This window comes from Peromyscus leucopus, chromosome 14, assembly GCF_004664715.2.
Source record: "Peromyscus leucopus breed LL Stock chromosome 14, UCI_PerLeu_2.1, whole genome shotgun sequence".
In the NCBI taxonomy this organism is placed as follows: Eukaryota; Metazoa; Chordata; class Mammalia; order Rodentia; family Cricetidae; genus Peromyscus; species Peromyscus leucopus.
Genome location: NC_051075.1, coordinates 78,904,842 through 78,921,034, shown reverse-complemented (window position 1 = coordinate 78,921,034; position 16,193 = coordinate 78,904,842). Strand labels below are relative to the sequence as shown.

General features: G+C 51.7%; 1 protein-coding gene across 16 annotated transcripts in view; it reads right to left on the bottom strand.

Moving 5' to 3' along the window:
- The window catches only part of Klc1 (kinesin light chain 1), a 53,678-nt gene that overhangs the window by 4,993 nt on the left and 32,492 nt on the right, over positions 1-16,193 (bottom strand). For 2 of the 16 annotated variants that reach the window (XM_028883729.2, XM_028883728.2), the window contains exons 10-14: positions 15,612-15,661; positions 15,458-15,525; positions 13,279-13,387; positions 10,928-11,089; positions 4,904-5,034 (exon numbers count right to left, since the gene is read on the bottom strand). In XM_028883729.2, the coding sequence (XP_028739562.1) occupies positions 4,904-5,034; positions 10,928-11,089; positions 13,279-13,387; positions 15,458-15,525; positions 15,612-15,661 (520 nt within the window). Of the gene's footprint in view, positions 1-4,903; positions 5,035-5,753; positions 6,317-6,956; positions 7,008-10,927; positions 11,090-13,278; positions 13,388-15,457; positions 15,526-15,611; positions 15,662-16,193 lie in introns of those variants that run through there. The other 14 variants (XM_037210873.1, XM_037210875.1, XM_028883737.1 and 11 more) reach the window with 14 other exon arrangements.

Genomic DNA, 16,193 nt, shown 5'->3' with positions numbered 1-16,193 from the left:
CTGCGCATGCCTACGCCACTAGCTGCAGCCTGGCTTGCCTCCCTGGGCACAATGATGTTGGCTCTGGTCATCAGCTGCCCGCAAGCACAGGTGCAGGTCCAGCAACAGAATTCGGGGGCCTGGCTGCAAGGCACTTTTTAAGCAACAACCTCCAGATGTTGGTGGATGTCCCCATTGAGAAAGAAAGCCCACTTCTACCAAGAGGGCAGTCTCCCTCCTGGCAGACTGGAGGAACTGCCAGGCTTCGGGGCTGTCTGTGCTCCGCTCGCTCCTCTCAGGGAGCCTATCTAGTTCAGGTGGCTGGCACTTGGCGCTCTCAAGTCTGCCAGACAATCATGTTGTTCCTCGTGAAAAAGCCACTGGAAAATTATATTGAACAGTACTTCTAAGGAGCTCACCCTCAAGCAATGCTATGCATATAAAACACTGAGCATTTGCGTTTAGGGGTGTAGCTCAGTGCTTGGGTGCAGCTGGCAGGGAGTGTTTAATGAGCAAAAGGTCTGAGTCTATCCAGCACCAGAAACCAATCTTTAGCTCCCATGACAGGCCTGCCTAGAGCACACGACCTGGTGTCTCAGAGTGTCCTTCATCCTCCACTTGGGGCTAGGGTGACAGCTGACACTTTACTAGTTGGATGTGGGCCACAGAGAGCTGTGGTCCCATCAGGTGTGATGACCAGGGAGTCCGTCACCTTGGACGGCGCTCTATGTGCCAGCATAGACATGTCCTTCACAGTCACAGCTGCTCCAGCTGCCAGGCATGCTCAGAGCAACCAAGCAACAGGGCAAGTTCCAGGATCACTAAAGTGATGGCAACACCCAGCTGCCAATCCAGATGTTGTCAGAAAGGCAAAGCAGAAAGGCCACTGGCTGCAGAGGGAGACGAAGCTCTCAGTGTAAGGGGAGACAAAGCCTGGTGACCTGTGAGGCTGCGCAAGGGAGCAAGGCTATGATCTTAGGCCTCCGAGTGACAGCAAGGACTGGGGGAGGGGAGGGGAGGGGAGGGGGAGGGAGGGGAGGGGAGAGGGAGGGGAGAGGGAGGGGAGAGGAGAGAGGAGGGGAGGAGGAGAGGAGAGAGAGGAGGGGAGGGGAGGGGAGGAAAGGGGAGGGAAGGGAAGGACAGAGCAGAGCACCCAGAGAACTGACAGGCTTTGTGTTGCTGGACACCGACACGCAAGGACAAACCATGGGCACATTGTCACCCAAAGCAGAAAACACGCTAGGGTGACCCTCCTGCTCTTGGGGATGCTGGGGACCACGGGACTTGGAGAGTGGGCCTTTCTCTCACTTGGCCTGAATCGCACATCCTTTAACTGGATCTAGTGCCCAGGGGAAATCCACCCATGTCTCTGCATGTTTTGCAGCATTAATTCTTCTTAATGCAACAAGCACTGCTACCTTCTGACCCCGCCCAGCCAGGGCTGGGACTCTGCTGCCTGTGGACGAGTCTGGGCTCTCAGCCGGCCCATTAGCCCAGGCAAACACTCCAGGCTCACTGGGAGAACTAGATGCATAAACACATTCTATAGTTTGGGGTAAATAAACAAGAAAAGCAGTTTTAACTGTTAGCAAGGCCAACTATGAGGTCACCATTTCTCTCCTGAGAGGCCAGGTGTGTGGCAGCCTATGGGGCACAGATGCTGTGCACAAACTCCAGAAAATGGCTAGCTCTGTTCAAATCTATGTACCAAAAGCTTCAGGACAAAACCAAAGAGAAATATTTCAGCACAGCCCAATCATATGCCACTGGAGATCTGAACAAGCTGTTCCCTTTGGGGGACTACTGGAGACAAACCATAGTTGTGTGGTCTTTGTTTTGTCTTTTTTTTTTTTTTTTTTTTTTTCTTCCTGGTTTTTTCGAGACAGGGTTTCTCTGTGTAGCTTTGCGCCTTTCCTGGAACTCACTTGGTAGCCCAGGCTGGCCTCGAACTCACAGAGATCAGCCTGCCTCTGCCTCCCAAGTGCTGGGATTAAAGGCGTGTTTTGAGACAGAGTTTCTCTGTGTAGCCCTGGCTGTCCTGGAACTCGCTCTGTAGTGAAACAGGATCTCGTTTTGTGGTTCTGGCTGAGGCCTGGAACTCACTGTGTGGAGCAGGCTAGCCCTGAACTGCAGGGCTCTGCCTGCCTCTGCTTCCTGAGTGCTGGGTTCAAAGGCTTTTATACCACACGCAGCCCAATTATTCTTAGGGAAGGCTAACTTCTCTGAAGAAAGCCGCGCCAGCTTGTCTCTCAGTTTCCTTTCCCTCCTAAGATAATGGAAGCAAAGGGCCCCGGCATGCCCAGTCTGATCCACGACACTGGAACGGCTGGGATCTAAGTGTTCCAGTGCAGCCACATGTGAGTGCTGGGGGTAGAGGTGTAGACGCCCCAGTTTCACGTGGTGTGCAGCATACAACCCAAGTCACTGAGAAACATCAGCACGGAATGTGGACTTGTACCTCACATCATGTCTGGCTGCTAAGGGGCCACAGCATTTACACCACCCCACCCCATCAGGGCTGGCCACAGACTGCTGCTGCTGTTAGCACGGTAAGCCATAGGAAGACAGGAAAAAGGAAAACTCCAAGCACTCTCTCTTGAGCAGGGCATTCCAGAACGGGCTGCACACTAAGAGGAACAGAACCACCGCTCAGATGGTGGGCCCAGGCCAGGCTCGGGGGTGCAGACCTACAATCCCAGCTACTCAAGTGGCTGAGACAGGAGGATCACAAATTCAAGGCTTGCCTTGGCTACAGAGTAAGTCCCTGCCTCAAAATTAAAATAAAAGGCTGGCCAGCTCTGTTAGGTCTCATGGTGTCCATACGTCTAGAAAGGCGCTCAAGCTGGACTGTGGAAGGATTTCTGGCCATTAGACAAAGGCCAGCATTCTTCAGGAGATTGAGAAACTGTTCCCAAACACTGGCCCAAAGGAGTCATTTCTCCTACTTCTGGCTGAAGCGGTGCCTATGAGCACGCGTATCAAAGGCCATGCTGGTCTCCAGGCTCCCCCAGAATCAGCACCGCCCCCCTCCTTACGATAAACACGATTGTCCACCCCTGGAGCCTCGCTCTGTCTCTTGCCATCTCCACTATTCTCGCCTCTCCCGATTTCCCAGTCCTGGCCATGTCCAGTCTGCTTTCTTTTCTCTTTGCTCTGGATTCTTCCAGATGCCTCTGTTTTGTTCTCTCTCTCATTCACAATAAAAACCTTCCCCTACGAATGTGGCAGTCAAATCAGCTGTTCTTTGCTACGCCCCCTCACATACAAGCTCAACAATGGCCATTTGCCCAGCATAAGTGTGTGTGGCCCTGGACTCCACCTCTAGCTCTCTGGCAGCCACCAAGCCCCCTCTCCATGCTGGAAGAAATGCAAGTGTCTAATCCTCAAACTTCACACAACAGACGCTGCCTTGCTGACTCTGCAGATGTCTAGAAGCTTGGGATAGTCAGGGCTCTTCACCCCGGAGGCAGCTGGCACGGTCTCCCTCACAGGCAGCCCAGCAGCACAAGGCAGTCTGTTCCACAGACTCAGGCAGTGGTAGACAATGGATCTTCCAGGTGTTCACGATGTCGAGAACACCTAAGACCTCTACGGACACAGCTGGCCAGCACACTACTAAGAAGAACAAGCAGAGTGCACCTCCTGCCTCAGGCCCACCTGTCTCCCAGTCCACTATGAACCCAGAGTCTTCTGGAGGGACAGTGGCCTAGAGTGTAACACCTGCACAAGACAGACCGCACCCATCATCACCCAAGGCCCAGCTGGGGGGCCAGGCAGGGAGGCAGATCTGGATCCTAATCCAAGGACACCGAAAGTGAAAGCGGACACTTTCAGAAGGCAAGAAACCAGAGGAGCAGTTTGGAAAACACAACTTTAGTTCCAAAGGCCTCTGCAGACTCACAGCCCAGAGTCCTGACCCACAGCACTCTATGGGCAGCTTTTAAAGCTGCATTCCTAAGCATTTCTACATGGTGGGTTCGATCCCAGAAGTCTGGGATACAGAAAATGGCTGACAAGGCTCCAGAGAATGTCCCCAAATGTGGGCAGCTGGCATCACAAAGAGACAAGGCATGGGTAGCTTGTCACAGAGCAGCAGAAGTCCAGGCGTCCTACGTGTGAGCCACCTTTTAGAAAATCCCTTTGACAATGTGAGCACCACCACTCAGAGCCCTGTGACTTACGTATCTTTCCTTAAGGGCTTTCCAGGGAAGCCCAGAGTTTTGGAAAGCTATGGACACCCCTTATAACAAAATCACAAGACTCAAACCTCACTAAAAACCATCCTTTTCCCCATAATCCCTGCCTGAGTTAATGTGATTACCGCTTTCCATCTCAGGAGGTGAGTTTTTAAAAAAAGCCAAGGTTAACATAGAAAGAAATGATACTGTGCACTGTGTCTGCCGACTTGGTGGCTTGTGTCGGCTGTGTGTGTGTGTGTGTGTGTGTGTGTGTGTGTGTGTGTGTGTATGTGCGCGCGCACATCCATATGTAATGACACATGTGTGGCAGTCAGAGGACAACTTGTGGGAGTCAGCTCTCTCCTACCATGCAGGTCCTGAGGGCTGCCAGGCCTGGTGGCAGGCACCCTTGAGCCCTATCCACTTCACAGGCCCCCATTTTTACTTTTGGAGACAGTCTCACTGTCCCCTGTCCTGGCCTCTAAAATGCCGAGATCACAGCCGTGAACCACCATGCCTGGCTCACTCGTCACCAGCAGGCTTTCTCTGAACAGAATTGAGGGCTCCACCGGCTCCCTTTGAGCCCTACCAGCCAGCGTCCCGGCTGCTGCTTTGCTCAGCCTGCCCTGGAAAACCGAACCCTCCGGCCCAACTCTGAGCCCCAGGGAGGCTGCTCCAGGGAGGCCGCTCTGCGCCTGCGGCGCAGTACCGCGTGCTGGTCGGGAGAGGGCGCTGGAGATAGTTACCCAGGGTTCCTCGGCTCACTGTCCCGTGCACTTCCTCCCTTCAGCTTCCTAACCAGCTTCTCACTGCTGCGTCTAATGGAAGCCCGGAGTTTGCTAAAGGAGCCACTGCGCCTTAAAGATCCAGTCCCATCCTGAAAAACACGTGAACAAGTGTGAAGTGTGGGTGTCCCTCTGCCCCGCTCAGCCCAATGACCCCAACTGCTGCCAGGCACTGGTGGACAAGTGAGTCCTGCTGAAGCCACCAGACTGCAGTGTGCATGAGCATGTTAAAACAACCCATGACCAGGAACCCTCTGAACATGAAGAATCCCAGCAGAAGCAGCCACGTCACCCCAGGGGAGTGAGCCCGCCGCTGTCTCAGGACAAAGACAGCAGTCAAGAGAACTCAGGCGGATCCCAGGACTGTCAGGCCAGTGTAACTGCACGGTGCAGGCGCATGTGTGCACCGGGCAGCAGAGCGGCCAGGACGCCAGGCCTCACCCGACAGTGTCCTCCCAAGACTCACCTACGCGGGACTTACACGGGTCTTCAGCAAATTTAAATGTCAATGCTAAATGTAGCTGCAAGTTTTTTAATAAAATGCTCATTTTTATACAAATACTAAAAGTCCCGAGACACCTGTAGAAAGTGAAAAGGCAACCAGCTGTCCCCATAACCAACTAGCCACTCCAGAGACACCCGGCAGAGCTCGGACATGAAGTCAAATGCAGAGTGGAAACCCTGGGCACAGCAGCGTTCGTCTCAGAATGGCCCCTCAGGGCATTTCCGAACCCCACTGCTGCTAGAGGCCACGCAGCGCTGCGTCCAGAAGACTGAGAAATGTACAGAGCAGACAGACGCAAGACACAGGTCAGTTGGAGTGAGTTTATTAGAAGTTAGAAAGACACAAATACACACATCACAGAGCACTTAAAGATTAGTAGAGAAAAGCAGAAATGCCAAAATTCCACACCAAGACTACACAGCGAATCTACTTCAGTGTGTCCTGGGGAGGCCCTGCGCGGGCCCTGGCCGGGTCTGGAAGTACGACAGGGACGTGCAGCACATGCCTCACTCCTACAGCTCAGTGACTGCACAGGTCACTATCATGCCACTGTAATAAACCTGCGTGACACTAGCCTGTCACGGCTCAACGGCTACTCTCTCCTAACTGTTAAACTGAGGGTTACACAGCAGTGAATGGCTTATTAACACAGGTGATATTTCTAAGTACAGATCCGGCAAAGCTACATGTATCCAGAATCAAGACCCCACAGGACAGCAGCCCGACAGGAGTGGCCAGTCCCAGAGGCGCGGCTGGCAAGCTCCTAGGGCAGCTAGACACAGCGGGCAGACTGGAGGGCCGGAGGCGCTGCCCGTCATGCAGGAGCAGTGCGGGAGGCACCGGGCGGGCGGGTGGGCGGGCGGCTAGGCCTGTCAGACAGAAAGAGAGAAGAGGTGAGGCCAGAGGAGCACAGAGGAGCCCGGAGGAGCACGGCGCGGAGGAGGCCCACCCGCAAGCCTGCTCTACAGTATTTCTAGGTCACAGATCTCAGCGGCACTGTGCTCAGCGACCGGGCACTGCCGGCCCTCCCAGGCTGCCACAGCAGAGGCTGGGCCCAGGGCACGTGAAGAGGGAACTGAGGCCAGCTTTCCGGTAACTACCAAGAGTGGAAGGAACACTTTTCGAGCACAGACTAGCACTGTGTTAGAAATCTCCTCAATACTTACTACTCTGGAGAGATTCACAAGTTATTGGACATGAGGGAGATTTGGTGGTGAGGGGCAGGAAAGGCCGAGTGTGAAGACGCCATTTAAACTTCTCCTGTCTTGCTGTTGCTTTCTCTAAACAGTCATGGAATCCCCGCAGTCTGATGACTTTCAGTCTCTTAAAACACTAATATCCTAGACATCTCGAAAGCTGTCAGACCCAGTGACTTTAAAGATGACAGCATATTTGAAACATGCAGTTGATGATCCAAATAAAAACCGAGTCCACAGGCAGCAACGCCTCCTGGGTCCACCAAACCTGCAAGGCGCAGACAGCCGGGCCTGGCCGCCCGCTCAGACTCACCATGGGACGCTGAGCAACTCATTTAACCAGCCCGAGCTTCATCTTTCTCATCTTTAAAACGGAAAAATAAAACTGGTTACCAATGCCTCACAAGTGCCAGGGGACAAGACAACATCAGTTCCCACTGTTTGTCATGAGAAGGATGCTAGATCTTACACAGCTCCCCACATGGCAAAACCCTCCTGCCCACGGGGTCCTGTGCCCCCATCGAAAGATGCTCGCCTCCCTCCCTGGGTTCAGATGGATGACAGGGAACTCTTTCTCAGCCACGCCACCTTGTTCACTGAAGTGGCGGGCACGTCTACTCCTCAGGCTCACTCTGTCCCACCCCATGGATGACCTGAGCATCTGCACCCCAGGTGGGTGGATAATGCTGTGTGAAACTCAAACAGATAAATACCCAGGGCTGGCTCAGGGTTCGGAGGCTCACTGCATCCTGACGCTCCTTTATGCAGCCACAGAACTCAGATTGCATAAACCCTTTTCAAATTACATTTGGGGTGTGTATGTGTGCGTGCGCGCACTCACATGGAAAGTGCACATGCAGAGTTCAGAGGATAACTTGTCCACCATGTGGGTCCTGAGGAGTAAATTCAGGTCACTTAAGTGGCAAGTGTCTTTACCCACTGAGTAGCTTTACAAGCTCTCAAAATGGGTTTCTGAACAGAAATAAATCACAGAATATACTGATTTTAGTATTATCTCTGTACAACAGAATTGTAGGTGTGGCACTTTTATAACTTCTTCTAGTATATTCTAGTTGCCTTCTTAGCATAACTTCTCATAAATAAAAATCTACTCTGAATTAACAGTTATCTCATTCCTTAATAACCTTAAGTAAGAATTTAGTACATCAAAACTTGTGGAAGTCAAGCCAAGCCTGGTGGCACATGCCTTTAATTCCAGGGCTCAGGAGTCAGAGGCAGGCAGATCTCTGCGAGTTCCAGCCAGCCAGGGCTACACTGTAAAACCCTGTCTCAAAAACCAACAAAACAGATGGTGCACACCTTTAATCCCAGCACTCGGGAGGCAGAAGCAGGTGGGTCTGTGAGTTTGAAGCCAGCCTGGTCTACCACATAGTGAGTTCCAGGACAGCCAGGGCTATTTAGACAAACCCTATCTCAAAAACAAACAAACAAACAACCTATAGAAGTCAGGCACTGTGGTACAGGTCTATAATCCCCACAGCTGGAGATCTAACACAGGAAGAACATGGATGTGAGACCAGCCGGGGCTACACAGTAGCACCCTGTCTCAAACAAAACAGTGAAACAGGCAGGGATACAGTTCAGTCACAGATCCCTTCCCTTCCACGTGGATCGTTTAATCCCCAGTAACGAGAAGCTCACGTGAGCGTGCACGCACACACACACACACACACACACACACACACACACACACACAGAAATCTCAGCACAAGGACAATGTGGAATAAGAGGAGATGGGCAGGAGGCTGCTTCTGAGGGACCCAGGAAGAAGGGCAGCAGGGATGGAGGCTGTCCTTGGGTGCTCCTCCTCAGGGTCCGAAGAGAACTAAGTCATGTGGAACTGCATGTGTGACCATCAGGACAACTTTCAGCAGGGTGACTTTACACAGATGGCCCAGAGTTGCCCACGTTGGCTGGGACCCAGTGCCTGACTGACACACACTTTACAACACTCAAAGAATCGCATGGATACAGCTAGAATAAGGGGACTCCCTTTTACCTAGAAAAGGGTGCATGGCCATGACGCGCCTACTTTCTCCGCGATGCACCCCACTAGAGATGACCTGCTATGGCAGTGTCTGCCAGGGCCTGGGGGAGGCCTGTTTTCGGGAGGTGTCGTCACCATCACCACGATGCACGCTGATGAGGAAGACCTGTCCTCCAGACAGGTGCCCTGCAGGGTCCTGAGAACCAACCCTAGTGTCTCCACGCCCTGGCTCTCCCCTTCCGCTAGCACACAGGCCAGCGCCTGCAGAGTCATGGCTAATACCTAGCAAGCCTTGTCTTAAGTGCTACTTGGGAATGCTGAGGAAGAGCTTCCTGTCACTCAGTCAGCCACCATCTTGTTCCTGGGAACATACACCCAAGAGAACAAAGGACGGAGCAGTTCAGCATTTTAAAGAGCACTGGAATCTCTTCTTTAAAATTCCCAATTTTAGCCTGGAGGTGGTGACGCAAACTTTTATTTCCAGCATTTGGGAGGCAGAGGCAGGCAGATCTCTGAGATCAAGGCCAAACCGTCTATACAGCAAATTTCCGGCCAGCCAGGGCTACATAAAAAATGAATGACTATGGGACAGGCTATGATACAGCTCAATGGAAGGGGGTTTGCCTAGCATATGTAAGGCCCTAAATTCAATACCCAGTAGCATAGAAATAAAAAAAAAGTGTGATTTTAAGCTAAGTATGTTGTTTATAACTGTATTGTCAGCACCCAGAAGGCTGAAGCAGGAAGATTCCAAATTCAAGGACAACTTGGGCTGTATATTAAAATTCAAAATAAGTAAGGCTATGGACATAGTTCAGTGGTAGAGCATTTGCCTAACATGCATGAAGCCCTGAGTACAATCCCTTGGGCTTGCACGCATGCATACACGCGCGCACACACGCGCACACACACACACACACACACACACACACACACACAGCAGGGACAGGAGCATGAGGAAGGAGAGGAACTCTGAGAGGAACACTGCTCCCCACAGCCTGGTGGGAAAATTTCCAAGTGTCCTCCCCTGCAGGGAAAAGCATTACCACTTCCTTCCTGTGTGTCCTCAGGGCAGATGTGGGACTCTGGGCTGTTGAAAATGTCACTGGCACAGGACTCACATACATACAGACCTAGAAATACTGTCTCAAGAGAGAGCTCCCCCAGAACTTCACTCAAGAGTACTAAAATCCATAAGCAAGCCACTGGCCACCAAGCAGGACAGGCCCTCTGGACAAAGCATGCAGGAACTGGAGCGAACAGTAGAGTACAGTACACAGTTTCAACAGGACAGGCATGGGCAGGCATCCCCAGGCCTCCGCTGCAGTTTGGGACCACTGCCCAACAAGGCTCAATAGTCAAAGTGGATGCTGATTGGCTGTCTTGGCACAGGAAAATCCCAAACGAGAAAGCTGCTACATGGAGATGGAGACTGTCCCTCCTGAAATCCGGCTACTGACATCTGCATGTGATGTCTGATCAGATGCTGCAGCTGAGCACATTCTGAAGAGTCAGTCAGCCCAAGGAGGAGGACAGACTGTAAGACAGTCCCACGCTACAGCTGGACAAAACCACACAATAACAGCTGGCTAACCACACCACCACTGCAACCTCAGGACATCGGTGATATCCCCGGCAGGCTAAACCGCTTACACTCTTGAAGAAAGGTCCAAAGACACCAGTTCACTCTACGAGTCTTCACCCACATTACAGAACCCACTTGAAGGCCACATGCTTCTCTCAGCCCCGGGCAGAAAGCAGTGGATGTCCCAGGGAGGGCTGGGGGCGCAGGCCCACACACCCTCGGACGTCTGCTTGTTTCATGGATCACTGCGGCAGCGTGGAGAGCACCTCTCTACACAGCAGCTCTCAAGAGACAGCGCCTCCCTCACAGCTCTCCAGGCCCCAGGGCGGCCTCCTCAGTGGCATCAGGAGCACTGAGTTAGCAAGGAGCCGGGCAGGTTAGGAAGCTAGTTAGTTGTCAGCCACACCCGTCCCTAGGTTACAGGAAACCGGAGTATGGACTAGTTTACACAGCCAGGATGCTCAATCAGCATGCACACATGCTCTACAAGAGGCCAGTCAGCGTTCACGGATTCCTAAAGACAACTACTGCAAGCAACACAGCTCTGGTATTAGCAGAAGTTAGGAACTTACAGAAAGCTTCCCTGAGGCTGAATGTGCGCAAAGTGGAGGGTCTAGCGTGAGACAGGACAGCCAGCAAGCGCTGTGGGGCGGCCGGCAGTCCCCGAGTGCGCCTCTGTGGATGTACTTACCCCATTCCACTCTACGCTCATACTCACTTCCTCCCCTCCGTCAGGGCCACTCTCGTACTTGACCACGTCCACGTTGAGACTCTCCCGGCTCCTCCGCTTCTCCATGCTCTCAGGGTCATTTAGCACTTCAGCCACTCTCTGTTTGTGAACAGTGTCAAGACCCTGTGAGCCAGGCAGGGGAGAACGGCGTGACCCGTTAGCACTTACATCTCAGAAGACTTCTCAGACTGGGACAAAGAATCAAACTCCTTTACTTATTTATTGTTGCTATGACGGGAGGCATGCCTGCCACAGAGCACGGGGAGAGGTCACAGGTCATCACTGAGTTGGTTGGGTCTCCTTCCACCCTCAAGTGGGTTTATGGGGAACAGAACTCAGGCTGGCAGACTTGCAGAACAAGCACCTCTGCCCACCAAACTATCTATCTCCCTGGCCCCAAAGATACCAATTCTTAAGTCACCAGGACAAACTCAGACCAGTGGTTCCTGGGGATGGGATTTGGGCTTTCTGGAGTCACAGGGAGGGGTGTGAGTTATGTGTCACCAAAACTCAGGAGCATATACACAGGACTGTACTCCACATAAGCAAGCTGGTACAATGGCACACCTGTAATTTCAGCACTTAGAAAGCAGCCATAGGAGGATGACGAGTTCAAGGCCAGCCTGGCTACATAAGGCCTGTATTTAAATCGAAACAAATGCCGTAAGCAAATACTGAACTCCAGGTAATGATGGACACAGCAGAATGTCCGCACTGGAGACGCAGCTAAGGGCTCGCCCAGCATGCACACTGGGTCCATCAGCAACACCACACACTCACACTCACACACATACACACACACACACCACACACACACACACACACACACACACACACACACAGTTTGAGTCTGAGGCCAGCCTAGGCAACCAGCCTCTCAAATAACAACAAAGGACCCTGCACACTCCTGTCTCTCCCTGCTATATGTGACAAGAGGCTCCTGTGGACTTGTCCAGAACTGTGACAGGAGCATCCTCAGGACAGCACTCACACCCTTTCTCTGGACCTCCACGACCGCTGCAGCTCCTCTTGCTAAAATCCAGCCTGTAATCTAGAGCAAGGGCTGACTGCAGACCCTGCTCCTGGGAGGGCAGACACAAGCCACATACTGCCTGACCTGCCCCAGGGCCACAGGGGCAGCACCAAGGGCTCTGCTTTACCCCAGCTCACAACTCAGAGTCCTGCACATCAACGAGCATGTGGGCCATGCCCTTCTGACCTTTCTTTTTCATTTGTCTTTGTAGTTGTTGACACAGGTCGCCTATAAACTAGGTTAGCCTCAAATGTTCAATCTTTCTGCCTCAGCCTCCTGAGTACTCAGATTACAGGCCACCATGCCTGGCCCCTTTGAACATTTTAGAGAAGTAATTATGTTGCTACAAATACTTAATATGAGAGGGTGATGAACAGGGCGTGCAATCAAAACACGTTACACAAGTGTGTGGAAAGACCACGTGACACACCATGCTTTCCTTTTGCTGTGCTGGGATTCACTTTATGTAGGACAAGGCTGTCCTCAAACTCACTGCCAGGTGCTGGGATGAAGGTATGTGACACCCACACCCAGCAAACCATGTGCTTTTGTTGTTTCTGTCACTTCTTTTGGGTCCATTTTTTGTTTTGTTTTGTCTTTGAGACTTAGTCTCTCCATGTAGCCCTGATTGGCCTAGAACTCACTATTTAGACCAGGCTGTCCATAAACTCAGACATCCTCCTGCTTCTGCCACCCAAATCCTAGGTTTAAAGGCTTGTGCTACCACGCCTAGAAGCCAGACCCAGATTTTTTTATGTTTAATTTTTTTTATTTGTGTGTATATATGTATGACCAGCCAGGGTTACAAAGCAAAACCCTGTCTCCAAAATAGATAGATAGATAGATAGATAGATAGATAGATAGATAGATAGATAGACAGACAGACAGATGGATGATAGATAGATGATAGATGAATGATAATAAATAAAAATATTGATAGATAGATAAAATAGATAAATGATAGATGATAGATAGATAGATAGATAGATAGATAGATAGATAGATAGATGATAGATGGATAGATAGATGATAGATGATTGACAGGTTAGGTAGATGATAGATGGATGGATGATAGATATAGATAGATAACAGATGACAAATAGAGAGACAGACAGACAGACAGATCTTTTTTTCCTGCAGTGCTTGGGATCAAGTCCATAGTCCTGTGTATGTGACAAGTGTTCCTCCAGAGCCTAAGCCAAAATCAAGCTTTCAACCACAGCCACACCGAAGGCCACCACAGTCCCAACAGAGCAGCCCGCCCAAGAGTCAAGCACACCTGCTTTCGTGACCTCATGGCAGCTTCTTCCAGTGTTTCTGCAGCTTCAAACTTGCCCTGCCGTCGGTAAAGTGCTCCCAGGTTTTTCAAAGTGGTTGTGACGGTAGGGCTACAAGAGTGCACAAGACACAGAGCCGTCAAGTGAGAGTCCCAGACAGCCACTCGCAGCCCGGCTCCCCTGTGTGCTTAGTGAAGCGTGCTCCCTCTCCAGGGTCCGACGGTCACACCAGGCAGTGGATCACGGTCTGCTCTGGTGTAGGACACTAAGGAGGGGCTACAACACTCTAAAGATGGCTTCCACTCAAGCAGCCTGATGCTCAGCACTGTTAGCCCTACAGCTCTCTACAGAAAGCCCGGAGCATTCTCCCAGAGCCTGGCGACTCACAGACTCCGGGCATGGCCACAGAAGCAGGTGGCTAGTCCACCCGGAGGTCAGCACATTCCCCTGCAGGCAAACTTGGTCTGTGCTTGTCGTACCTCGTGTCTCACCAGAGCCTCCTGACTTGTAAAGGAGACAAGGGCTGGGGGAACGGGACGGGAGAGTGGCCACACTAGACAGAGAAGTCCTGTGAAGGCTGAAATATGGGGCCGGGAGATGCTCAGTGGGTCAAGACTGCACCAGCATGAGGCCTGAGTGAGGGTCCCCAATGCTGACCTGAGAGCCAAGCATGGAGGTACGTGCCTACAACCACAACCCTGGAGGAGTGGAGGCATGTGGGGACCACTCCGCGGCCAGCCAGTCTAGCAAAATGACATGCTGCAGGTTCAGGGAGAGACCCTGTCTCGAAAACTTACATGGAGCAATAAAAGATCTAAAAGTCAACATTGCTCTGGCCTCCACACACACCAACACAGGCAAGTGCACCCGTACACACATGCACACATGTGCACACACACTGGGTCAGCCTGGTGTAATGGTGTGCCTGTCTAATCCTAGCACTCAGGAAGCTTAAGAAGAACAAGAGCTTAAGGTCAGCGTGGGTTACACAGCAAGACCCCGTCACACAATAAAATAAAAAGTTAGAAATAACCTAGACTCGGGCTGGAGAGATGGCTCAGAGGTTAAGAGCACTGCTTGCTCTTCGAAAGGTCCTGAGTTCAATTCCTAGCAACCACATGGTGGCTCCCAACCATCTGTAATGAGATCTGGTGCCCTCTTCTGACCTGCAGGACAGAACACTGTATACATAATAAATAGATAAATCTTTAAAAAAATTGACTTTGTCAGAAATAACCTAGACTCGCTTTGGTTCAGATCTGTATTCTGAGAGGTAGTTTCCTCTCGCTGATGACAGGCATTTATTTCCATTACAGAAATAAGGGTGGCACCCGGCATGTCCCTCAGTCAAGTGCACTTGAGAAGAAAAGATGGATTTCATCCACTGCAATGAGTGCAAGGGGACCAAAGGAAGAATTTATGACAAACTGGAGTCTAAGTTTCCTGATATAGATGAGCAGGAAGCTAAGACCAGGGAAGCTCAGCAGGGTTCTAGGCCAGCAGCAGGCATGCGGCACACGGAACACGGTCCATAGCAGCAGCAGCAGCAGCAGCGGGGGCAGCAAGGGTGTGTCCACACCACCCTGTGCAGACCCAAGGCTGGCCAGGCCGCGTGGGTCTAAGTGCTGCACAGTGCCAACGGCTCAGGAAACGTCCCATTCCCTCAGTCACATGTCTGTAGAGAAAGAGTGCTGATGGCCAGCACCGCCCTGCTGTCCTGAGTGCATGTGGAGGGGATGTAAGTCATCTCCTGACAAAATAGGTTGTACGTTTTTTTTTTTTTTAGGCAGGGTCTCACTATGCCGCCCTCGACAGCCTGAAACCCCCTATATTAACCTCAAACTCACAAAGATCTTCTGCATCTGCCTCTCACGTACTGGGATTAGAGGTATGTGTCACCATGCCTGGATGCTTTGTTTAACTTTATTTTACTAATTATTACTATTATTATTAGCATACACCTCACATGCAGGTCAGAGGACACGCCTGTGTTCATGTTAGCTCCCAGGATTAAACTCAAGTCACGGCTTTTATAGCAACCTCATTTGCTTGCTGAGCCATCTCACCGGCCCCATGGTCAGGTTTTTAACTAGAACTGGGGAAACGGGACCCTGTGGCTGGACTGCTGACACCCGGTCCAGCCTTGTCCCTCCATGTCTAGAGCTCGGCTGGCTGCCTTACCTGTCCACTTTGCAGGCTTTGTACCAGCCACCGTACTCTCCGAAGGATGTCCCGTCCTTCTGCTTCCCCTAGTGCAACAGAGAAGCGAGTGAGCGGAGGCCAACTGACCCGGCCCGACAGCCGCCCTCACGCCCTCGCCGCAGCACAGCCTTACTTTGCACTCTTCCCTCTCCTCCGCGTGCATCCAGATGGGCTTGTTCTCGTCTAGGAGGAAGAGACAGCCCTTTGTAAGGCGAAGAATACGGAAACTGGAGCCGGGTGTGACGGCACACACCTTTAATCCCAGCGCTTGGGAAGCAGAGGCAAGCAGAAGGCTGAGTTCCAGGCTAGCCTGGTCTACAAAGGAGTTCCAGGACAGCCAAGGCTACATAGGAACCACCGAGCAGCTGGCCTCTAAGGCTGTCAGGGATTGCAAGAGTTGATCTTGTTTTCATATGAGCCTTCTCAGGAATTTTTTTTCTATATTTTCATGTGTGTATACATGTATGATGTGCATGTGTGTGCATATGTATGTTTGCATGTATGTGGTCACACATATGTGGGAGTGAGTGTGCACATGTGTGAACATGCCCATGGAGGCTGGTGTCTGGAGGTCTTCTACCACTCTTTCTGACTTATTCAATCTTTCAACAAACCCAGAACTCACTCTACAGCTTGTCTCTCTCGCCAGCCTGCTCTAGAGACTCTGTTTCTGCTTCTGAGGCTGCCACACCCGCCTGTCATCTCCATGGGGCCT